Raw genomic sequence first — 26,148 nt, 5'->3', positions numbered from 1 at the left:
ACGGACATAACTGGAGAGAGTCCAACAAAGGGCCACTAAGATGATGAAGGGCCTGGAGCCTCTCTGCTGTGAGGAAGGCTGAGGAAGCTTGGACCATTCAGCCTGGAGAAGATGAGGCTCAGGGGGATATCATCAATATCCATAAATACCTGAACAGAGGATGCAAAGAGAGCAGAGACAGGCTTTTGTCAGGTCAAGAGGCAATGGGAAGAAAGTGGAGCACAGGGGTTCTGAATACCAGAAAGCATTTCTGCACTGTGTGGGTGACAGTGCACTGGGAAAGATTGCTGAGAGAGGTCATGAAGTCTCCTCCTTGGAGATCTTCAAAAGCCACCTGGAGATGGTGTTGGACAAATTGCTTTAGATGTTCCTGCTTGAGCAGGGATTGGGGCAGATAGATTCAGAGATTTCTTTCAACCTCAGCCATTCTGTGATTTTCTGAATGTATGGTTTGATTTTCAGAATTACTGTGTTTTCTTGAGTTACGGATCTGCTTTAATGTTCCACATTGACTGAAGTTAAACAGTATATTCTTAGCTCGTAAAATGGACAGAGATTTTAACATAGTTTAGTTAAACAGAATATTTTCTTTCCTAGATCTTTAGAGAAGAAAAAAAGTTGTCATTTCTTAGTAAAAAAACATCTAAACCACTGGTATGAAAATTTTCCTGCTGCCATGATTACAGACGTACCCACATAGAGACATTTGGGAACAAAGAAGGAAGATGTCTCCTTCCTTTTCAGTCCTATAAGAAAGCTCTGAAATTCAGTCCCTGAGAAAAACAAAGCAAACAACCCTGAATTTTGGAGTGCCTATCGTATGCCTTTTTTAGATTAATGATAAAGGCTGGAATCAGAAAGCTTAAAAAGATATCTGGTCACTTTTGGCTGGTTCCTGCTTGAGTTTTGGCCTGTGCTGTCAGTCACTCAGTGTGGGGAGGCTGAGGTGGATTATGACCCTTGAAATTGAAATTTTATCTGATGTCTGTTTCACCTGACACTGGCTACCAGTTTCTCTTTACCACAGTAATGGAATAGCTTGGGTTGGAAGGGGCTTTAAAGATCATTTAGTTCCAACCTCCCTGCAGTTGGTTGCCCAGGGCGTCATCCAGCCTGATCTTGAACACCATTCAGGGATGGTTTGATGATGCATCAGATCATCTCACAAAAATCCAAGCCGTCCATTTATAACTAAGTCCACCACACAACTATGTTGTTTGAAACATGTTCTGGTCCATGAATGTATTCTAAAATCCCTTTGAAACAGTTCTTCCAGCAAGATAGAGCAGTAGAGCTCCACACACAATGTTCATTCAGATGCATCAGATTGTCAGGATAAATTTAAACCCACGTTTTTTATATTGGTTCCATATCAAGTTTGGGTATATTCAGAACAGATGACAGTGTCTCTCTGCACAAGGGTGCTACAAAAGCAAGTTGGAGCCATTCACTAATTCACATCTTGTCCACAGTGCTGAAAGTTAATGGCAATTATTACCTTATTACCTAGCAACTGTCTAAAGGCTGATGTAAGAAATGAGTTTGGAGATTTCAGTTTCATTCCTGTGGACAATTTTACACATCATAAAAATCATCACTCCGTCTGTCATAGCAATTGCTAGACTCTCAGCTCATCAGAGAAGCCAAGAATAGATTTAACCTGGAGAACAAATTACTCTTTTTACCCCAAGAGAGAGTTCTTTGAGCTTAGAAATAAAATATGACTGTGGAGGAAGGGTAAATAATGCTACCCTGTGTCTGCCTATGGAGTACGTGTTGGAGGAAAAGTAATTTCCAAGGTTACATCTACACAAAAAAGAGTAAGAAAGCTTGCTGGTTAGAGCAGAGGGCTGAAAACAGAAATTTCTCTGCACTTCTGGCAGATCATATGACCCTTGGCAACTTTCACCTTTCCTTTCAATTTGTCCAATTGTGAAATACATGACACATCCACAGAACCCAACAGCCATCAGTTAAAATGTATTTCCAGCAGGTGTAGGTAGGCATGATTTTTTGTACTGCATAAACAAGTGTGATCATTAGTATCAAATGCAGCAATAGGAAGCATCATTACAAGCAGGTGGAACCTCTAATTACTTGTAATCTGTCATGAAAATGCGACAGAATTATAACAGCAGCATTAATGACCCTTCCCTTAGCCCTATGCTAGTCTTGTTTTACACTGCAGTTATCCCACTACAGTAGTGTATTGCTGAATCAGGCTTTCAAATTATTTTCTATCTAATTATCACGATTTATTATTGTTGACATAAAGCATGTATGTAGATTTTTGCAAATATGTCAATTATTGTTGGTTTTCTGAGTTAAGTAAGGTCTGAATTGGAATGGAGAGATGTCTAAAATGCTCTTGTGAAACAGAAATTAGGAGGTAGTGCTCCTTGCTGAGTCTATGCACAGCCAGTGTTACAGGTCCATTCATGGACACTGTTTGGAAGACGTAATAAAACAGAATTAGCTGTTTAAGCTAAATTCTTATCTCTTGTAGTCACTGATTTCACAGCACTTTACTTTTGCTACCCAGAATCATAAAGCACTAGTTAGTGGAATAGTCAGAAACACAGAAATACAGACTATAAAAACTCCTGACATGATGGAATCCATTTCCTTGGTCTAACGTAAAATTTCTCTGTATTTTCCCACTATCAGAATTTACTTGTAACTTTGTGGATCTATGAGAACAATATTTACTTCCCATGGTTAAAAGGAAAATTTACCACAGTAGTTAAAGACCGGAGCAGTGAAAACAGGCTCTTCTGCTATTTCATTATTTTTAAATGGATATAAACCACTATTAGAAAAAAAAAAGCAATCAAGTGTTTACATGTTTCTATGACTTGTGCAGAAATAATTATTCGGCATCACATTTCCTATTTCCAAAAAGCATTTGTTGTTATTTGAAAACAATATATATTGCTTATATAATTGAAACCATTTGTTTGCAGGCACTTCAATGCGGTATAAGTAATGACAACAATAACCATAAAAATTTTAAGATGCTTATTTAAATTTTAGCTGGACTGAAACTCTCAAAAGCACTTTGGGAGATGTTCCACATTGTTCCCTTATTCAGTCTGGTAACATAATTAGTATAAAGAGGCTCATGGAAATTGGGAAAATAGCAGAGAGAAACACCCAAATTGTAGGAAACTAAACTTTCCCTTACCCACACAGTGCATTAATGTGCATGTGTTAAAATTAGTCAGTTGTTTTTAAATACTGTCTAGATTATAATAAACACTACCCTTATTTAAATTCAAGCTTTCCTTTTGGTGTGGAGAGGACTGCTATTTTTTTTCATATTGATTTAAATTCATTTTCACCAAAAGATATCTCTAAATGTTTGTAGTATTTAAGAGACATGGAAGATGCTGAACAAAATTCTAAAAATCACTGAGCGAATCAATATCCTAGTGAGAAGATTGCCAGTTGTAAAATGCTAGATGAGCTTTCAGACACTCTCATGAGTCAAAGTGCAACTGATTTTCTGTAAAATACAGATTTGGAAGTACCTAAATTACATTTGAAAGTGAAATGTGAGCTACAAAGTGAATACAGGCTGGAGATACACAGGCAAGAATCTCTACTTAAATTCCACAGTTTGTCATAGAGTCATAGAATCATCAAGATTGGAAAAGCTCTCCAAGATCATCCAGTACAACTGTCCAACTACCACCAACATTTCCCACTAAACCATGTTCTTTAGTACCATATCTAAACATTTCTTGAACACCTCCAGGGACAGTGACTCCACCACCTCCCTGGGCAGCCTGTTCCAGTGCCTGACCACTCTTTCAGAAATTTTCCTAATGTCCAGTCTGAATCTCCCCTGGCACAACTTAAGGCCATTCCCTCCAGTCCTATCTGTAGTTTCATAGAAGAAGAAGCTGATCCCTACCTTGCCACAGTCTCCTTTCAGGTAGTTGTAGAGTAATAAGGTTTCCCCTGAGTCTTCTCTTCTTCAGACTAAATAATCCATTTCCTCAGCCATTCTTCTTAAGACTTGTGCTCCAGACCCCTCACAGCTTTGATGTCCTTCTCTGAACACACTCCAGAGCCTCAATGTCTTTCTTGTAGAGAGGGGTCCAAATGGAACACAGTACTCAAGGTGCATCTGCACCAGTGCTGAGTACAGGGATATGATCACTTCCTCACTCCTGCTAGCAACACTATTTCTCATACAAGTCAGGATGCCACTGGTCTGCCTGGGCACACTGCTGGCTCATGTTTGGCTGATCATTGACTTACACTCCCAGGTCCTTTTCCTCTATACTTGTCTTCCAGCCTCTCTGCCCCAAGCCTGTAGCAATGCCTGGGGTTATTGTGGCCAAAGTGCAGGACCTGGCACTTGATTATGTTGAAATTCATCCCACTGGCCTCAGTCCAGCAATCCAGCTTGTCCAGATCCCTCTGTAGGGCTGTCCTACTCCCAGGCAGATGAACACTTCCTCTCAACTTGGTGTCATGAAGCTTCTGCTGTGTGTCCCCTTTTGGATATTGAATTTTCCTTCTCCTAACCTCTCAAATAGAAAGTAGGTTGAGTATATACTTAGAACACTTTGCCAGCCCATTTTTAATTTGAATTAAATTAATTTACTCCAGCTGACTTGTGTCTGTTTTTTCTCACTACACTACATGGTGTGAGAAAGAGTAGCACAGCCCTTCAGTAAGAATATCTTAAGGCTACTTTAAAGTTACTTTAAAGGCATTTCTTGGGTTACGGGACTTACTACATGTTTGGCCACCAAAACAATCTGGTGATTACTTAAAAATGAGGGTTTTTTTTCCTTCCAGTCTTAACTTCCAATGATGTAACCCTGCAGTGGTTATATATGACTTAACAGCTTTAATATTTATGCTATAAATTCAAGTTCAGAATCATAGAATCATAGAATCATAGAATCATGGAATCAGAGGGGGTGGAAGGAACCTCAAAAGATTATCAAGTCCAACCCTCTGCTAGAGGAGGTTCCCTATATTAGGTATTAAAATGAAGTCACTGGAAAATACTTGAGGATTTTTTCTTTACTTTTTTTTTTCTTTTTCTTTTTCTTTTTCTTTTTTCTGATTTCACAAAGAAAGCAAAGGAAAAAATGCACATTGTATGTGCATAAAGGGTTAAGAGCTCTACACATCCTTGAATTTTGTGGAAGTTTAGTTGTGCAACTGACCTTTTGGGACTGGACCTAAATTTAGCTAAATTGTCATTGTAAATATGCATGTAAAACTTACTAATGTTTTAAGATCTTATTGAGTTTATTCTTCAAAAGGATTTTTAAAGAATAGCACTTAAGGCAGCCAGCTTATCTAGATTTCTTCTTGCGCTGCATGGAACTATTACTGTTACTGCCTAAAAAGCAAACTCAATAGAAATGACAAGATATTAAAATACATTTTTAACTAAGAAAGGGAAGGGGGAAAAGATCTAATCTGAATTCAAAATTAAAATTTCTATATTCTTAAGGATATATTAGAGTAGATACATCGCAGTCCCAAGGAAGATGTGAAGAGAATTTATTTTTCCAGATATTTCCACATTACACACAGAAAGTAGTTAATTGCACCGATAATTTGAGTTGATTGCAGTATCTTTTGAGGATCATTATATACTTATGGTGTTTAAATCACTATAGAGGTGGAGTGGGGACCCAGAAAAAGATCATAAAGATCATAACTCTACAGAGTGAGAATACATCTTTATATAAGGCCTCAAAGACCACAAATTACTTTCCATTTGATTACAAAGATTGGTAGCAAATCTGTATTCTTAACAGCAATAACTTTGTCTTAAAGACAAACTTTCCTAAAAGGCAGCCTGAAAATGACATCATATATTGCACTTTGGAAAAACAGAATGTGAAAGCATGCACACTGGAAATGCACTGATACCTACATGGGGGACTGCACAGCTCTGAAACTGAGTGCCACTTGTTTTACCTGCTGGCAGAAGGATGCAGCTTCATAGCCTGACGCAAGACTATTCAGATAAGCCTGAGCTGGCTCTAGACAAGTTAGCTTGGTTGATTTATCGATCCAGCCTGTTTCCAATAAATGCACAAATTGATAGTTGACAGATACAATCAGCAATATGTGTTTTGTTCAGTTCAGTTGCTGAGCTGATGAACATTGCACAAGCTGTAATCATGAGTCTTAGTCTATTCAGAATTCAGGTGCCACAGGTTAGGTGGCAGACATCCACAAAGGACGGGGAATTACATTGATTTTGTAGGATTTTGGATAACCCAAGAACAAACATGTTAACACTTAACTATGAGTAGTTTCATACTTTCATCTTGTAGCTTGTCAAGGAACTTTCATTCCCAATCACATGACATTTCAGTGGTTATTTCTGAAAAAGTCCCAATCTATTTAAATGTATTACTGGGTAGCTTTCATGAAGAATAACTACTCACTGAAAATATAAATCCTTAAAGCATTGCAGTGGTCAGTCTTTTTGCTGTTGACTTAAATAAGTCAAGCAGTATGAACCATTGCTGAGTAGTAAACCTTAAAACACACTGCTGACATAAAATTCTAGTTGTTAGTAATTGTCCTGGAGTTGACTAGATCAATCTATGCCCATGACGGGGGGGCAGTAGGCCTCTGCACTTCCCCCCCCCACCCCAGTCCCACAGAAATGGGAAGGAAGGAAGGGAGGAGAAGAACAGCAGCAACAATCTATGGAGGAAAACTTATTTTACTGTGATACAGGAATACAAGATAACACAATATAATACAATTTAATTGAAATTGAGACTAATAAATCAGAGAAGATGAGAGAGAGTGTTCCCGGGACCGAGTCAAACCTAAAAAGCTTGGAACGGCTAGGAAAGCACCCTCCACTACATACTGCAAGGCAGTAAGAGACCACACAACCTGGAAGGGCCAGGTCCCATGACTTCTGTAATGTACAGGGATAGGTACCTGGAACCGAGGCATTAACACTTCAATGCCCCATACACTACATGATGTTTTGATGTGGAATACTGAAACCCAAACAAAAAAAAACAAGAAAACATAAAACCATGACAGTAATCATCATTGCAAGAGGTATTTTTTATAGTTCATGTAGATTTGCTTTTTAGTAGGATAGAATGCGCTGTATTTTTTCACACCAGATATATATTATTTTGACCAAGTCAAACCTTTGTGTTTTCATATTCAAATTTGCCACTTCTGCTACTCCTGTATTACCATTTTGTACCAAAAAAAAAAGAAAAAAAAGAAACCTCATCTTAATTAATGTCACATAACAGCAGCGTAGTGTTGATGCAAGTTATGAAATGACAGGTTTTCTTTGGCTTCCCACAGAAATCGTGAAGAGTACAAATTAATTTTAGTCTTGTCTGCCTAAATGTACTTACATTGCTCCTGTCATGGTAAGAGTCTGGACATCTCATTTATTTTTGTTTATTTAGGGACAGAGAGTTGACAAATAGAAAGTCTAAATGGCTTTAGTAGGTCTCAAAGGTATATTTGCAAAGAAGTTGGGAAGTTTCAGACTTGCTTGCCAAAAGGAGCAATAATATCTGAATTTACAATTTATAAATGGAGTCTGTATCAACATAATTATAACAAGTTTAATAGTAAAATACGAATTTAAATGAATTTAGATGCCTCAAGTGTGTAGAATGACTCCAGTTCTATCCTTGATCCAGGAGACAAAAAAGAAGTAATCAAACTATTCCACTTAGCATGGCTGGAAAAATGAGCACTGTATACTCAGATATAACTGATGAGTGAAAGAACACTTTGGGTTTATTGATGTATGTTTGTCCAATTATATTAACAAAACTGATGAAAAAAAATTATTCAAATATATTACTTATAAAAGCAGACATCTCTGATAAATTAGAAGAGAGGCATAGCATGGAATAAAACAATTATAGAGTCATAGAATCGCTCAGGTTGGAAAAGACCTTAAAGATCATCAAGTCCAACCACAACCTAACCATACTACCCTAACTCTAACAACCCTCCACTAAATCATGTCCTTGAGCACCACATCCAAACGGTTTTAAACACATCCAGGCATGGTGATGGTTGATAATAAATCAATCATTTGTAAATTCTAAACAAGAGCCTATTGCCATGGAATTTCCTGCCAATCTTGCACATGCAAGATTTGAAAATGTGGATGACTTTTCAATGCATGGGCTTATCCTCACACTGCCATTTGTATCATCTGAGTAATCCATGCTTTATAGGTGAAGAATTTCATTGATTGAAGGGTGTCCATGAGCTCTGTATAGAACTGTTTCATCCTCAGAAAGTAACGCACAGAGAATTGAAGCAAAAAGCTGCGATGTTAGCTTAGTTCATGTGCACATGATAAATGCAGACACAAGATGCCCATCTCCAAAAATAGATTCCTTGCAAAGCTATTTTTTTTAGCACTAAATGCTGATGGAATTCTTTTCTAAATCCTTGCTAAGATGGGTTGAGTTGGTGATGTAAATCCGACTGTGATCATTTTTATTGGTGGTCTCTGATTTGAGGGGCTTCATGCTTCCTTGCTTCCCACTGTCTGTCTGCTATTCATACACCATCTCTTAGCAATGTTTTTTCTCTCACTGTACCCAGCACAGTTTGTTCTGACCCATAATATTTGGAAACCAAAGCACAAAATTACTTGCAGAGATAAATGATTGGTTGAAATCAACAAAACAAGATTGTATTCTAGATGAAACTATTTATCTAATGAATGAGATCTGAGAATGACAGAAGTATGGCAGCATCTTTACCCTTCACAGTAAAGTGTGATTAAAATAACCCAAGAACCTTAGGTTGTCTGTCTGATTGAGGAGAGGTTTTTAACTATAAGTGATCCCTGCTGTAGCAGAAATGTTTGAAAAGCTTAGTAAAGGAATCTCAGGCTTTTGTCCAGGACTTATGTTATTAAGTGTATTAGAGTATTGATGACATTAAATCAGTTCCCAGAAGTGTCCACAAATTGACTGTTTGTCAGCTCAGTCACGTATGTGTGCTTGCTAATTCTGCAGATCTTCTGAAAACACTTTCCAGTGTTTTACTCAACTGATTTATCTATTAGGTTTGTAACTAGATGGATCACATTAATGACTATCACAGCCTCAAAGTTCTTCATAAATTCTTTTCTCAGTTCTTTCCTAAATAGCCAAATATCTCTTCAAAGATTGGTTTTAATGAACATGTTTAAATAGTGCCTCATCAGTTAATATAGGGATATAAGGATTAGGCTAATAGACTATATAAATAATCTACCTATTCCATTGCCCATCTAATACAATCTATGTCCTATAGTCAAAGACAGGCAAAATTAATGAGTGCTGGGTTTGGAAGAAGTTGTACTGTGGTGTTGTACTATGGGAGATGCTTATGTCTGATACTCCCACGCCATAAGGAATGCCAGGAGTAGAAAAAGTCAGTTTTTAAATTGTTTTTGGATCTGGTTCTAGTGTATATTTAATCCTCAGACCTTACAGTGCAAAATGGTGAATGTTTCCAATGAAATGTTGAGTGCCTCTAACTTCTAACAAATTCAAAAAATGGATGAATCATAGTTAATGTAGGTTAGGAGCAGAACAGTTTAAGCAGTTGAATTTATCTTTCCTTTTAAAATACATTCTATACATTTCTGCATTTTCAAGTAGCATTCATTGTTGTGTTTTTTTGTTGTTGTTGTTGTTGTTTTATTATTATTATTCTGTTTAGATGTCATTTACGTGCACTGTGTTATTTCTGCTTTAGTTTTTCTCTTTATATTTGTGGCTTTTCTGGTGTTCTTGTTTAGAATAACTGCACACGCAAACATGCATGCTGGGCTGACTGCAATGACAGAAAATGAGATTAAACAGCAGCTTTTGTAGAATTGCATCCTCACCTCTGGTCTGCTAATAAAATGAAATATCCAACCCACATTCCCAGTTTGCATAGAGATAATGTATATCCACAAACTGGGGATAACATTATCTAAAGGTATCACACAGGTGCAGTAAACATTGTATCAGAGGTAATTGCAATATAAAGTGTGCTCTTCTGATTTTCGATTGTAATCTTGATTTAATGTTCTTTCTCTTATGATAATTCTTTTTGTTTTAATGAATCACTTGTACAAAAGCTTAGAGAATCATACATTCATAGAATAATCAAGGATGGAAAAGACCTCCAAGGTCATCGAGTCCAATCATCCACCTACCATCAATTTTGCTCACTAAACCATGTCCCTCAGTACCACATTAAACCTTTGAACGCCTCAAGGGACAGTGACTCAACTACCTCCCTGGACAGCCCATTCCAGCCCCCGACCACTCTCTGAAGCAGGTTTTCTTAATATCCAACCTGAACCTGTGCTGAAACAACAGGCCAATCCCTTTCATCCCATTGCTGTTACCTGGGAGAAGAAGATGACTGACACCTCTCCATAATCTCCTTGCAAATAGTTGTAGAGAGTGATGAGCTCTCCCCTGAGCCTCCTCTTCTCCAGATTCCAATAATCCCATTTCCCTCAGCCACTCCTCATAAGACTCCTGCTCTATTCCCCTCACTACCTTCCTTGCCATTCTCTGAATATGCTGCAGGGCCTCGGTGTTTTTCTTAAAGTGAGAAACCCAACACTGAACACAATACTCGAGGTGCAGCATCACCAGAGCTGAGTACAGAGGGACCATCACCTCCCTGCTCCTGCTGGCTGCACTATTGCTGATACAAGCCAGGATGCCATTGGCCTTCTTGGCCACCTGGGCACTGCTGGCTCATGTTCATCCAGTCACTGACCAACACCCCCAGGTCCTTTTCCTCTACACAGTCTTCCAGCCACTCTGCCCCAAGCCTGTAGCATTGTTGTGGCCAAAGCGTAGGAACTGGCACTTGACCTTATTGAATTTCATCCCTTTGCCTCAGCCCAGCAAACCAGCCTGTTCAAATCCTTCTGTAGGGCCTTCCAACCCTCAAACTGATCAACACTTCCTGCACTCATTTTCTGTCTGTTTCACCTGAACGGTTAGTGTAATTAGTTGCACTGCACACATAGCAGTTAATAATCACTGAAGAAATAAATTTGATCCTACACAAAAACAAAATTAAAATTCACATTTCTTTAGGAAATGTTCTTCTTGTGCAAATATAATGATATAGAATCTCATGGGATATAGAAACTTTTGTAAATGGCATGCTATGATTTGATGTCAGGCAGTTTTTCATTGCCATTTTAAATCACTTTAATTAATTGTCATCACCCATATGCTTTCTCTTGAATGAGTAAAATTCAGTGCAATGACTCTGCCATGAAAAGAAACCTGTACTTATTTTTCTTGGAGAATGGAGATGGCTAGAATCTTTGCAAATTAGTTTAATGTGTTGCAGTTACTTGAACTCTACCTGAGGGTTATTTATCTATTATTGCCTACTCTTTAAAAAGTTGATGCAGTATAAACATTCTATGAATGATTTTTGAAATGCCATCTTCTGTACAATGAAATTCAACCCTCTCTTGAGAAGAGAAAAATAAGCTGAGCTTCCTAGGCTTTAAATGCAGTGTTTACTGAAAAAAAGTCAATATTACTGTTAGGATACAATTTGTTCATTTTGTGAAGATTGTTCTTGCATAGTTCTGTATTGAAATCATGCAATACTTCCCTTTTTTGGAGCCTGAATTGGAACTAGGTATCTAATTCTTCAAGGGAAAGGAGCTCTTAAAATTTGTATAAATAGTATTCATAACGTTGAAACTTCTATGGGTTATTGCAGAAAAGTGCCTAGAAATATGAGATCTTTCCAGATTCTTCTGATGACTGAATGATTAACCATGTGTTTTCTTGTCTTCCCATTTCTCTCCTATAAAACTAAATTGTGACCAAAATAATTCAGTTAATTTAAAAATTCTGGTCTTAGTTTTTACTACTTGTTAGCATCAGTATGATGCTATAAGTCAGATGAGCTTTTTCTTTATCTGGTAGGAGTAATTTCTTTACTAGAAAACTTCTTAATCATTTATTTTATTTTTTTAAGAATGCAATTGGTAAATACATGCACAATGTGCACTTTAGGATTTTTGCCCTATTTCAAAGTTTCATCATGAAAAGTTTCTTAGAACCACTTTTTCAAACCCTTGCTAATGCCTTTTGACGTTTGTTTATTTAAACTGGATAAGGATTTTGGTGCAGACCCATGGGTTGTTAGTGGCACAGAAACACAATAAGCTTTGTGTGCAGTAAATATATTTCATTGTGGAAGCAATATACAACTTTACAAATACATCAGCACTGGTGTTCTGAGGCACTGAGTGCTGTGCACTGCTATTGCCACAGAACAGCTATGGATGGAGATTGCACTCTGTGCTCCCTGGGTACACATTGACCACAGGCCCTACAGCAGAGGCTCAGCTGTGGTGGCATTGGGCCATTGCCTGCATCTCTTGGTGCTGGGGGCAAATGCACTTACACCAGCTGTGTGCAATGAGAAGGAGAGCAGGCCAGCAGAAGGGCAGAAAGTCAGGGAATCTGTGTTTCTGCTGGAAAATGTACATTTTCTATTCTTGTCACATGCATCAAAACCAAAGGACCACAGCATATATATTTATGTGGCTGCACACATTATTCCTCTGCATTTTTAATAGTAAAAATGCTGTCGTGAAATTAAAGAGGGCAGATAATGACAAATGGAAAATGAGTGAGAAGCTGAAAGACTTCATCCAGTTATGTAATGCTATGAGCTCTGGCTCTTTGCCCATTAATTGCTACATCATTCTAATTATTCTGATTATTTAGCATCTCCAGACATCCTTAATAAAAGTCTTATTCTAGAGTCTTTCTTTCTATAACATTACGGAAAATCTGACTGATTAAGATATTTTTCCATATGAAAGAGTATTTTCCTTTCTTGAATTTGATTCCTTCTTAGCAACAGTGCTTGCAGTTGTGTCACAAAGAAATCAAACCATCACCAAATCTCTGACACCCTGTGCAATTCACAGGAATGGTAATGCTTGGAAGGCACTAATGCTGGAAGAGAATTAGGAGTGATAGCCAACAGTAAAAGAGGTATAGCATTCAAGTGTAGCAGCGTGGCAAAAACAAACTGATGTTGGATTCCAAAAGCATCATATCAAAGGCTGGGGAGGAGGATAACAAGGAGGATGAGAGTCACTTTCCTCACAAGGAATTGGAAACGAGCATCAGGAAGGCACTGGTATCAGGGTATCAGAGAGTGCAGGTAATTGGGAGGTCATGCCGAGCACATCAGGAAGCTTTCAGTCATTCCTAAACAAACACTCCCTATGTAAATTCATGAAAGCAGCACTGCATCGTCTTCCTCAGCTGTAATTAGAGCCAAACTCAGTATGTTCATGGACCACTTCTAACTGATGCAGCTTAAACAAGCAGGAAGATGGGATTTTCTGTCCTCTTCCATTCCCCCATTTTTTCCTACTACAAACCTTTCACTTATTTCACTTGCTACAAGCCTTTTCAGATGCACACCTCAGTCCATCACTGATATAGTTATCAACCTAATTTCATCAAGGAGTATTTCAGCTCCCAAGTGGATCTTAATAATTCTTCATATCCATCCATAACAGAAAAAAAACAACAACAATAAATAATAACAATAATAATAATAATAACTACAATAATTAAAAAAAAAAAAAAAAAAAACTGAGAGTCTAGTCACAGAATCATAGAATGGCTTAGATTGGAAGAGGTCGTCGAGTTCTACTCCCTGACCATGACAAGGTTGCCCCCCACCAGCTCAGGCTGCCCAGGGCCCATCCAACCTGGCCTTGGGCACTTCCAGGGATGGGACACCCACAGCTTCTCTTGGCAGCAGTGCCATGGCCTCACCACTTCCCGAGTACAGAATTTCTTCCTAATGTCTAACCTAAATCTCTCTTCTTTTAGTTTAAAGGGGTTTAGTTTAACCCCTTGTTTTAACGTTTAAACCTTTGTCCTATCACTATCAGAAAATTTTTTAAAAATCTAAACAATCCCAGTTCCCTCAACCTTTCCTCATACAAGAGGTGCTGCAGCCCTCTGATCATCTTAGTGGCCTTCCTCTGGATGGCATGAAAGGCGTAAATTTAAGCAAAATTAAAAATGTATCACATATGAATCATGGATAGCTGGCAGCAAAGTCTGCAAAAGAATAACCTCTCAGAAGAACAAGGTACCACGTCTGAGTCATTCAACCAAGTCTCACGTGTCTTAAAACATCTGTTCTACTTCATTCTGTGTCGGTTTGTCCCTGTATGGTTTTTGTACCGTCTTCTTTAAGGATGCTTAGTTTTCACAGTGCTGTCTCCTTCGTAGCTCTGTGGCAGTCTGTATTTACCCTTTGTATAAATATTACACTACGTATGAAACTTCACCAACAGTATAACCTCTGCACTCTGTTAAATAGCACTCCTGAATCTTTCAATCCCCTGCAAATCATCCCAAATTTCTTCAGCTGTTTTAAACATTATGTTCACTGTAAAATAGAAAATCCTTCTCAGATAAGCATATTTTCTGTATTTTAAAGCTTATCATTATCTCCTGCAATTACTTCAGCCACAAGGAAGCAGATTTGAAGTCAGTGGATGTTTCACCACTTTGAAGACAGGTGCTGACTTAGGCACACTGTTAAAAAAGCTATATAATTAGCTTCATTCCAGAAGCTGCTGCAGTTCTGAAGTGTTCCTCTGAGTCACAGTTTCACCTTGCATTCTTCCTTATTTCTGTATGATGCTAATTGAGCGCTGCAGTAACTCAGATACTTTAAGATGGTAAATGTGGCTTACCACTTTTCTTTGGTTACTGCGTGGGGAAGGAAGGAGAGAAGGACAAGGTCAGCAACCCTGTTAACTTCATTATGCAATAGAAATCACTCCAGAGGACCTGAACATAGATCATAGAATCACATAATTGAGTTGAAAGCGACCTTTAAAGGTCATCCAGTCCCTGCAATGAACAGGGAAAGTGTAGTATGATCCTTATTCAATATATTTGTAGGCACTGACTGCCTAATCTTTTGTTGCTGTTTGTTTTTACTTTTGTCTACTGAGCCCAGCAATACTATTTGTACAATGTTTGCAGATAAATCTTTTTTGATAAAGAGTTATGGGTGCTGAATCACTCCTGAAGTCCTTGCTGCATGTGCCTTTATATGGAAAGTGCTATAGCTCAAGTGTGGCTTTACTGCCTAAGGGTGATCTGAAAGTTGCGGGGTTGAATGTCCTTTTCACTGAGACTTCCTATCTACCTTTGACAGGAGACTGTCTGGTTAGTTTGATAATTCTGTTATGAGTCAGTAACTGTCAGAACTGGATATTATCCAGTTGTTTGTGGCTGAGATAAAATTAATAACAGAAAAGGAAAAAGAAAAAAAAAAAGAAAAAGCACTCTCTGGTCTTCTAATTAATCCCAGAGGAAAGCAAAACCTCATTTAAGTTGGAAGTTTAGCTGTTGGCAGCTAAGAAAAGTTGGTTTCACTTCACTGAGCTGAATTAAGATTCTGCATTAATGGAATTAAAGGATGTTGCCTTATAAGCTTTTACATCCATCAAAGCAAAGGTTTAGAAACTGTAAACAACTGCACTGCTACTTCTAGTCCTAGACATGCTGACAGGGCATCATAAAACCTTTAAAAGTGGGTTTTCTAGTATTCTGTGTGAAAAGACAACATGTCTTTACATGAGTAAAAGATATCAAGAAACATTCCAGATTGCAGCAGCCTCCTTTCTTCCACTCTCAATGAATAAGCAGGCTTTGGGATTCCCTCTGATTTGGGTACCATGCGGTCTGATCCCTTGGTGTTAGTCTGTCCTTTTTAGTTGCCAAATTGCATTACAGAAGTTTAAAGAACAATGAATGTATCCCTGATGTGATTCTTTCACCGCAGGTGGGTGTTTCACTGGACTGTTGTGTATTGGTGAAAGTGTCACATTGTTTGTGAACTCAAAGCAGCTGTTCCAGGGGTCCCTAGAAGGAAAAGAAGCGTGTATGAGGATGCCACCATTTCCAACTTGCACCCACACAGCAGAAATGTAATTAAGGCTTCCTTGGGCTAGAATAGAATCAGAACTAAGGAGACTGGCTTCTTCTCTCCTCATTTATATTGCTATTCTCATAACAAGCATTTCAAAATCATGTTGGCACTAAGTTGCTCTGGTTTTAGTATTTTAGAAAGGCATGAAATGGCAGACTGTGCCTAGAAAACAAATCTGCAACAACAACAACAACAAAAAACCAGCAAAAATAGGACTTTAAATACATTGCAAACAGAATGATTCATTCCAATTCTCCCTATTCTGCACCTTATTGTTGTTTAGAATCTCATTCTTTGTTTCCTCACTCATAGGAATTTTCTTACAGGAGCATTACATACTCATTGTCTCAAATTAATTAATTAGATGGAATTAAATTCAAAGTGGTATTTTTCAGGAATGAGTCTGTGAGATTCATTTCTTCATGGAAATCCCATCTTCTGTGCTGCATGGAGAACTGAGTGATATACTGAAATATTATTACTTACGTTACTGAAACTATTGAGAAATTCACTCTGTATTCAGAAAATAAAATAGAGCATTTTATAAGCCTAAAAGACAAACTCTGACAATGTAGATCTGTGAGTGGATCTATGCTATCTACTTCATGCCTCAGTTGTCTTGTATGTGTCTGTACCTAGGTATTTATCATAGAAATGTTGTGGCAGTAACTCATTAGAAGTTCTGTTTTGTGCTATAAAATGTGTGGTACATGATCTTTGGCACATGTAAAAGTGTACTGAGCACATGATGGAAACCTTTCTGCTTGTTCTACCAGTATGGCAGAAGCCATCAGGAGCTTCATCTTTTAAGTCATTCAGTAAAGAATTATATTAAAGTATTATTTTTGTCTATGCTACATAGCTATTTGTGTCAAATATTGGGAACGTGTGTTTTTAATCTGTAGGTGTCCCTGTATTCATGACTGTATCTTGGCGTAAATTTGTGCTGAGCATCATATTTTATAAATGACACATAAAAATAAGTTTTTATATCACCAATTAAGATATGTTTTCATCAAAAGAGGCTGGAATTTGATTTGATTTTGTCACAAATACGTAGGATTGGAAAGCGATTGCTAATGTATGGAATATTGCCAGTAGCTGAGCCTTCTGTTTGGAAGGGGTGAGGTATGAGGTTCCTCTGCAGATCTGCAGAGCTACATAGTCATTCCATCAGAATACTGAATTGAAACTACAGCTTTGATTCATACTTGTTTTGGAATTACATTACTGAAAAGAGTATTTGGTAAACTAGAAAATAATATTACTGTCCATCCAGTTATTTTCTTTTCACTCCATGCTTGATATGTGGCAAGGATTTTATTCTCAGGAATTTGCTTTTCCATCTGAATTTTTTTTTTGCCAGCCTGCAATCCTTTTGTTGATTTGCTGCCCCTTGCCCCACTCGTCAGTTGTGTGCAGAGGTAACACCCAAGCAGGCATGCTGGCACAGCCCAAATTCTGGAGGGGCTTAGGAGAGTGATGAGTTCTGGGTACCTTGCCCTGCTCCTGAGTTCTTACACATCTGATATGCTGAAAGGGGTGAATTGGCAAAGCAGGGCTTTGGAAGGGCTTTATACTGGGCACAACAAAAGGAGGAACTTCTGGAAAAGTTGTTTGCAACTATTTTCCTTAGAAAGTTTGTAATTAGGACTTTTCGCAGCCTATCTAAATAGAGATCATATGTTTTACACCTAAACAATTCACAGTTATAGAACGGAGAATTATGTGAATACAGAAATCCATGAATAACTCGATGAAAGCACAGACAATACTGACTTTAGTTCTGGGTATGCCTACATTTAGAAAAGTAATGCCTTCCATATCGAATAAGATTGTGCCATGTCAAACAGCAGATCATTTAGAAAGACTGGGAGTGGGAGTTTCTGTTAATTTTGAACAGTGTGCTGACAAAAATCTTATTTTTTATTGATCCATTACATAAAATGATTGGAAACAGTGTTCTGGAAGATAGGTTGTAACCTACAGGTTTTGCATTAAGTAGCCTGGGTTAAGTATTAATCCTCAAAGTTGTATTCATCTGTCAAATTCAGTACTGATGTTCAAGTGAGGACTGAGAATCTATCACAGCTATTTGGTTGGCCCCTTTCTCAATTTGATTCTTTGAGTGTAGCAGCAATAATTCACCATTCCTCAAATTACTTTGATGAATACAATTGATTATTTTATTTGCAACATCTAAACACAGTTATATAGCACAGTTTTACTATTCCATATATTTTTGTGATTGTGGGTTATTAATTATATAAATGGACAATTATTTGCTTTCAATACTTTGCAGCTGAAAATTCTGCCTTTAATGCTCTCATAATTTTGTTGATTTTGAAGCTGGCCAGAGTTCCAAAAGTATATCCACTGATAGCAAAGTCTTTTTTAAGAGAATTAAAGTTTTCACAATTCAAGCCAGTTCAGCAGTGGTTAGATGTAAATATCCTGACTCTGCTTGTAACAGCACAGCTCTACTAAGGAAAAGTGCTTTATCAACACTTAGCATCCCTTTCCTATGGCAATATTGCCCTGTAGAATAGAAGAATGTTACCTAAGAGTGAGAGGATTAGTTCAGATAAATGCTGGGTTATATTTGAATGCTTTTGAAATATTCACTCACATTCTTGCTGGGAGCCTTAAGATGCTACCTCGCCATACCTTGTTAATGGACTTTCACTTCAAGAAATGTATAGATGTGGCCCTGAGTGAAATGGCCTATTGGGCGTGATGGTGATGGGTCAGTGCTTGGGTTAGATGATCTTAGTGGTCTGTTCAAACATTAACGATGCTATGACTGCCCGCATCATCATCCCTCCAATCACTGGGATTCTTTTTCCTTTATCAGCCATAGCTCATGGCTCAAATCAGGGAGTATCATTTCTGAAAGTCAGATGCACAGGGAAAGATGGAGATGTTATGGCTCTGCTGTGCTACTTCTGTCTCACCTGTATGGGAGAAAGTTGAGGGGGAGGCTGTTCACTTCTTTGGTCATTCAGCTGGGGAGCCATTACAGAGGAATGTAAGCACATAGGTTCCTTTTCAGCTCTGTGGTGGAAGAGGGCAGAAGATAAGTCATCCTAATTTTAAAACTTATATGAACTTGTAAAGAAAACATCTTAATGCACTTCCTAAGCATATGCAAGACGCTAACTTAAAGTGAGATTTTAACTAATATTTCTAACGTATTATTCTACAGTGTTTTCTGACTCAACAATTCTGTTCAAACTGTAAAGTCAGACTCCTGATACTCCGATGTATGCTGTGCTTTGTAGTAGACGCAAGTAGATAAGTAGAGAAGCAGATAAAACTCTGTAGTTCTTAAAAGGGAAATATACTTTCCCACAAACCTTCTGAAATACTCAGAACAAACTGAAAACAGCAATTTACTGACACAAAACATGAGCACAATGGCCTCAAATGGAAGAATAAGTGGGTAGCAGATCTTTCCTTTGTCCTGCTGCATGACACCACTTGTCACAATTCTATAAGAAAAATCCAATCTTTGCAGCAAGACAGACAATAGTGGCTGTGTTACAGGATAAGGAGCGTGTAAAATAATTTCATTATTCATTGATTCTGAATGTCTTAGCTCTTACTGACAGTAAGAACTGCTTCCTACAAGCACCTTGAGTAGTATACAAAGCTTTTAAGCAAAACAAAACCTTAGCAGTTAGTGAATAAACTATATAACACTAGAAAAGTTTTTCTAATCTGTAATTTTAGTTACTAATTTTTAGCTTTTCTATGTGATGTAGCCATTTAAACTAATTATAAAATACACCAAACACTTCTGGTCTTTTTTTTTTTTTTTTCTTTTCTTATGAAGGCTTTTTTGTTTTTTATAAAACACGCTGTCTTGGCTAAGAAATACAATTTGTTGCAGCTATCTGATCTGGTTTTATTCATTTATATTTTCATAAATATTAATGTTATTTACAATAGTGCAATACTGAAGTTAACATTTTCTGTTAAGCTGAGGTTCATTAGGCTTATAGAAGCTATCTTTGAGGTTCCAAACACAGCATAGGAGAGCAGCCATTAAACATCAGGACCGTCAATCAAAATATTTTTCATTTTTCATAGAAAATACCTTTTTTATTCATTATATTGTGTCTTAGATTGATAAAATTTCACATGGAAAAATTTAAGTTACTTAAAATCTGATGGAAATAGTGGATGTTGACTGAAATTGGTTAAATTCTAAGTTAAATTACAGTGCAATTATGAGTAGTGCATGTTCTCTTTCACCAAGTATTCTGGTTGAGAAACACTAAGAATTAGATTGATAGCTTTACGCTTTACTGTTTTACCTTCTGCTCTCAAATTAATGTGTGGTTTATGGTTAATATATTCTGCAGAACAACTACTGTCTGAGTTATTTTAAGTCCCTGGATTGTATGCATATATTTATCTTTAAAAAAAAAAAGAATTAAAAGTACAGGAGGGAATTAATCTCATCCTTGACATTTCTTGATGAGGAGTGAAACCTGATATTAAAGGAGATCAGCCAAGTCCCAAAATGCCATAGATATGTGTAAAACAATCTGATTGTTTGTTTGTTTTATTTCTGTTTTGGTGTTAGATAAACTGTTAGAGACAACAAGAACAAAAGAAACGTGTATTTTGTTAACAAAAGCTTTTCTTTATTCTCCCTTGGCCATACAGTCATTCCCAGCACAGCACCGCAACGCGTCCCCCCACAGTGAGCTTGCAGCGGACCATTTCTGTGGAAGGGTAAGATGATTCTCTGTTGAAGCTGCCCGTAGAGCACTCAGATATCACTGTGCCAGACACCGAACACCCCACATACACACAGGACTTCACTGCTCGTATTGCTGCATGCTGCAATGTTTGAGTCAGTGAGATGCAGAAATAAATGCTTTCAAATTAACACTGGTCCTTTTTAGATACTTATATTGAAAAGTTTAGTTTTCGTTGAGATATCTGTCAAGAATATCTGTCATATATCTCAATTCCTGTTTCACCTCACTTGATTAGTATTTGCATGTATTAGGTGTAAAATGGTTACCACTAATCAGGGAATTCCCCATGAAGTCTTCCTGTTTTTTCAGTATTTGCATGAATTCATTTTGGAAAACCAGTATCCTGGGCTAAGGTTGAAGAAATACTGATAGCAAACAGTAATCCCATGCTGGTGTATGTCTGTGTATATTAATATGTTAGTGGTAGAAGCATAGCTCTGCGTACTTATCTGACTCCATTTTAACAGAAATAATTGGGTAAAATATGAATAATTCATAACTACAGTTAATATTTTTGCATATTTATGATATTAGAAAAACTGGTATTTAACACTGAACTATTTAGATTTTGGTTGCTATTACTGGTGTAATTTCCAGAAAATATTACATTTATTTATCTGTTCCCATAGAATTGTGGAACTGTCTGAAGTATTTTGTAGTCAGGGATAACAACTTGTCATGGGCTACTCCTAGATCCTATTTTCAAAGCATTTCTCAATCACAATAGAAGTGGGAATCCAAAGTTTCCACACAGGAAAGGTATCATCTTGCATTTTTTTTGTGTGTTACAACCCCACTGTGCTGCAGTGAGAAAAGAAAACAGTAGATCCTCTGTGATCCTCTCTCCAATGAAGCCCAAAATGTTTTTGCGACAAGTCTCAATACAAAATATTAAACAACTGAGGATAAAAAAAAAAAAACCCTCATAATATATATGTATTTAAAATGTATTATGACTGCTAAATTAATTTTCCACTGAAAACAAGACTAATTAATAAAGTTGTTAGAGGAGAGGCCCTTATGGGTTAAAGGCTTTTTTCTGGAAGGCAATTTTATAAATGAAGTTCTGATCATCCTGACTTCTTGCTCAAAGCAGGGCTAATTTCAAATTTAGATCCAGTTTCTTGAAGCCTTGTGTAATAAAGCTGGGATTGTCATCAAATGCTGTTGGAAGGGACCTCAAGGATCATGAATCTCCAACCCCACTGCCACATGCAGGGCCACCAACCTCCACATTTAATACGTGACCAGGCTGCCCAGGGCCCCATCTGATCTGGCCTTGAACACCTCCAGGAACGGGGCATCCACAGCCTCTCTGGGCAGCTGTTCCAGCACCTCACCACTCTCTCTGTAAAGAATTTCCCCCTGACATCCAACCTAAATCTTCCCTCCTTCAACTAAAAACCATTTCCACTTGTCCTGCTGTTATCAACTCTTTCAAAGAGTTGACTCCCCTCCTGTTTGTAGGCTCCCTTTAGGTACTGAAAGGCTGCAATGAGGTCACCCTGCAGCCTTCTTTTCTCCAGGCTGAACAAGCCTCAGCCTGTCTTTGTAGGGGAGGTTCTCCAGTCCCCTGATCATCTTTGTGGCCCTCCTCTGGACCCTCTGGGGTCTCTAGCCTTGGACACAGTACTCCAGATGGGGCCTCACAAGAGCAGAGTAGAGGTGGACAATCACCCCCCTGTCCCTGCTGGCTACCCCCTCTTTTGATGGAGCCCAGGATACCATTTGCCTTCTGAGCCACAAGGGCACACTGCTGGGTCATGTTAAGTTTTTCATCTATCAAGACCCCCAGGTCCTTCTCCACAGGGCCGCTCTCAAGGACCGCTCCTCATAGTCTGTATAGATGCCTGCAATTCCTCCAGTCCAAGTGCAAAACTCTGCACTTTGCCATGTTGAATCTCATCAGGTTCACCTGAGCCCACCTCTGAACGGCATCCCTTCCTTCCACTGTGTCAACCTCACCACTCATCTTGGTATTGTCAGCAAACTTGCTGAGGATGCACTCAACGCCGTCATTGATGTCATTGATAAAGATGTTAGAGTACCAGGCCAAAGGCAGAGCCCTGGGGGATGCCGCTCGTTACTGGTGTCCACCTGCACACAGAGCCATTGATGACCACCCTCTGTTTGTGGCCTTTCAACCAGTGTCTTATCCATTGAGTGGTCCACCCATCAAATCCACATCCCTCCAATTTGGAGATAACAATGTGGTGGGGGACCGTGTCAAAGGCCTTGCTCAAGTCCAGGTAAATTACATCAGTCGCCTTTCCCTTGTCCACCAATGCCGTCACTCCATCATAGAAGGCCACCAGATTGGTCAAGCATGACCTTCCCCTGGTGAAGCCGTGCTGGCTGTCTTGGATCACACACTCATTCCTCATGTGATCAAGCATGTCATCCAGGAGGATCTGTTCCATGATCTTCCCAAACACAGAGGCGAGACTCACCAGCCTGTAATTAAAGGTCAGGCTGGATGAGGCTCTGAGAACCTGATTGGTTTTCAGATGTCCATATTGATTGTAAAAGAGTTGAACTAGATGACCTTTAAGAGTCTCTTCCAATTCAAACGACTCTATGATTCTGTGTATTCACAAGCTCTGGGTAACCCATCTCAGTGCTTAAACATCCTCATATTAGATTTTGTTTTTGTCTTTCACTCTCTAAACATTCCCCTGCCCTTTCCTCAAACCAATTCATGAGGAGATTGATGTTAAGGGAAAAAAAAAAAAAGAAAGAAAAAAAAGAATTGAGTGAATAGAGATTTAAGGAAAGAAATTCTATTATGATGTCTCTGACCTGGTCTACTGGACTCTGTAATAAGGAGGTACCCTGCAGACTTAAATTCCCATTGAAATTTGATAATCAGTTTGTCTGCATGAATTTTTAGATACATTGCAAAATCTGCACTGGCCACGCAGACAGCTTGCATCTATTGTGTATGAATCATTAGAGCAGTGGGAATCTGCAAATGATATTACAGGTCTCCTGCTATTCAGGAGGTAGAAGAGTATCTGGCTTGTAATTATTACTAATCAACTGAGGCTGAGTCATATTTCATTTCATGTAGGAAAGTGGGACTGTTAGCCAGTTACACCACTGAGCAAATAGAAGCAATCAGCTCAGCTCTAAATATTTCATTACAATAAAGCTCAATTTAGCCTAATGTTTTTGTGAAGTCCTTACTGCCAAATATGTTTACAGCTAATTCAATTTGATGTCAAAACAAAGTTATTTTTCTCTTTTAGGAACCCAGCTTCCATCTGTAGAGTCCTGTATTTAGGTGACTTATTATATTGCTTTTGAGTTGCATTTCATAAATGGCTACTTTACCTGCTAGGCATCCCTATCACACACTGAGATTTCAGGCCAGCATGCTGGCTCTGTCTGACCAACTGTGTAGTCACTGCAGTAATACAATTAGTGCATTCTCTGAAGGAGAAATGAAATATTGGAGGGACAAAGAAACGCAGGTGGAATCACATTCAGTGGCATTTATTCCTTTCCACCTTGTTGAATATATGGTAATTGAGCTGGCTAGCACAGATGTTTTAAAAACTTCAATAGGTTTTTAATTTAGGTATTGGGTTCCTATCAAAGTAAAAGCATTTTTAAGTCCTGCTTTTGTAGACTTCATGTTTTGCAAAATAATAGATCACAAAGTGAAAAAAAAAAAGGTCAGGATTTCTTTAAAGCTTAATTTTTCTCTATTTTCAAGCAATATATGTACATGAGGTACATGAGGTCAACAGATCTATGTGTACAAAGGCATGAAATTCACAGCTGTTGGATGTCACTGTCAGTGCAAACTCATTAGTAACTTTCCTAATCTGTGTGGATTACAGACAAGAAGACTCTAATGTTCGAATGTGAAAATATTGTTAATCTGAGAGGTTTTTTAATTATTTCAATGAACAATTTTAACTGTGAATATTCAACTCAGGAAAAATGTTGGATGAAAACTAAAGGCTGTTACCTGGAAATCCTACTGAGCTATCTCGCAAGGCTACATCAGTAGCTTATGAAAACTATTCTTTCTCCAGCTGACATTCGGACTAAATTGTATTTTACATGATAACAGTCATCTCTTCTGCTGAGATGCTTAGAAACTGGGATTTCAATTTCTTTCATCGAGAGTGTTTTGAATATCTCATCTATAAATATTAGTATGCAAATAAATAGCATTTGAACGATGACTGAGGATAGGAATTTTTATTCTGAACAGGGCAGATATTACAGGCAGCTTTGTGTTTCAAAAGTATCTCATATAAAATGATTCTGGATGCTTGCTTCCAATGGACTCCGTATTGATATTTCATACGCGGCTTAGAGGCATTGCTGGTTTTAGGTATTCTCTTAACCTTTGAATACCTCCTGTCTCCCAGCAGGGTGGAGGGGTTGCCTATCACCATTTCCATCTCACCTAACTTCATTTACAAACTGAAAAGGCGAAGCAGTCATGGTTTATAGTCTTTAAAAGCAGAATGGAAAACAGTCTTTTTAGTTTATGCCTGTGCAGGGGGGAAATGGGTGGAACAGAGATGCAGATTTCCTGATTTATTTTGATTATTAGCACCTTATTATTACCTTCTAGATCAGGGAAGAGAGAGAAATGATCATGTGAAACAAAGTATAAATGAATAAGTGATTTGGAATAACCATCTTCCTTTCAAAGCTACAGAGCATATTACTTGTCCAACATTGTTGCTCTTGAATTCAGTGTAATTCCTCAAATCTAGGAGACATGCTTCTGTGCCTTTGAGGTAAATGTCATGCACTGGGGTAAAAATACGGACCAGTTTCACTTTTCAAGTAAGAAATTATTCCTTCATGCCAAGTCTGTCTTGCTGGCTGCAAGCATAAAACATTGCCTGGTGCACAGGCTTTAATTTCTCTACTAAGGACAAAATGAAAGACTATTAAAGTCCAGGGGGGGTTCCTACAAAGCAAATAAAATTGCCCATATATAAGCCAGTGCACTCATGCATGCGTCAGTCAGGTTGAAGCCTGGCTCCCAGTAGGTTCCCTTGTATTAAATATACTTCAAAGTTTGTGACAAGTTAGACAGGAGGTTTTGAAAATAAATGCATTAAAAATGTATTCATTATTAAACTTAGGATGAAGTACTGCTTCTATAGCTAATGCCAATATTCAATCAACAAGAAATGCCAAAGAAACCACAGTCAAGCAGATAAAACAGTTTTTCAAGAAGAATAGGTAAATATAGTAAGCAAAATTACATTTTGCTATGAGATATTCTAGTGAATATCTCATATCATGCTGAAGTTTTAGTTGTTTGTGCATCAACACTTTGTAAAATGAGAGGAAAAGTCAACAATCAATTGCACATTGTAATGAA

The 26,148-nt window shown here is 38.0% G+C and overlaps 1 protein-coding gene across 27 annotated transcripts in view; it reads left to right on the top strand.

The window, feature by feature from the left end:
- DLG2 (discs large MAGUK scaffold protein 2) overlaps positions 1 to 26,148 on the top strand; it is a 994,028-nt gene that overhangs the window by 736,076 nt on the left and 231,804 nt on the right. For 26 of the 27 annotated variants that reach the window (XM_048939920.1, XM_048940083.1, XM_048939876.1 and 23 more), the window contains one exon: positions 20,692 to 20,760. The exons of the other annotated variant lie outside the window; for it this stretch is intronic. In XM_048939920.1, coding sequence (XP_048795877.1) covers positions 20,692 to 20,760 — 69 coding nt within the window. The remainder of the gene's footprint in view (positions 1 to 20,691; positions 20,761 to 26,148) is intronic. 27 annotated transcript variants of the gene reach the window in all.

This window comes from Lagopus muta, chromosome 1 (genome assembly GCF_023343835.1).
Source record: "Lagopus muta isolate bLagMut1 chromosome 1, bLagMut1 primary, whole genome shotgun sequence".
NCBI lineage: Eukaryota > Metazoa > Chordata > Aves > Galliformes > Phasianidae > Lagopus > Lagopus muta.
Note: the sequence above shows the minus strand (reverse complement) of the source record. Positions and strands in the feature narration are given on the sequence as shown.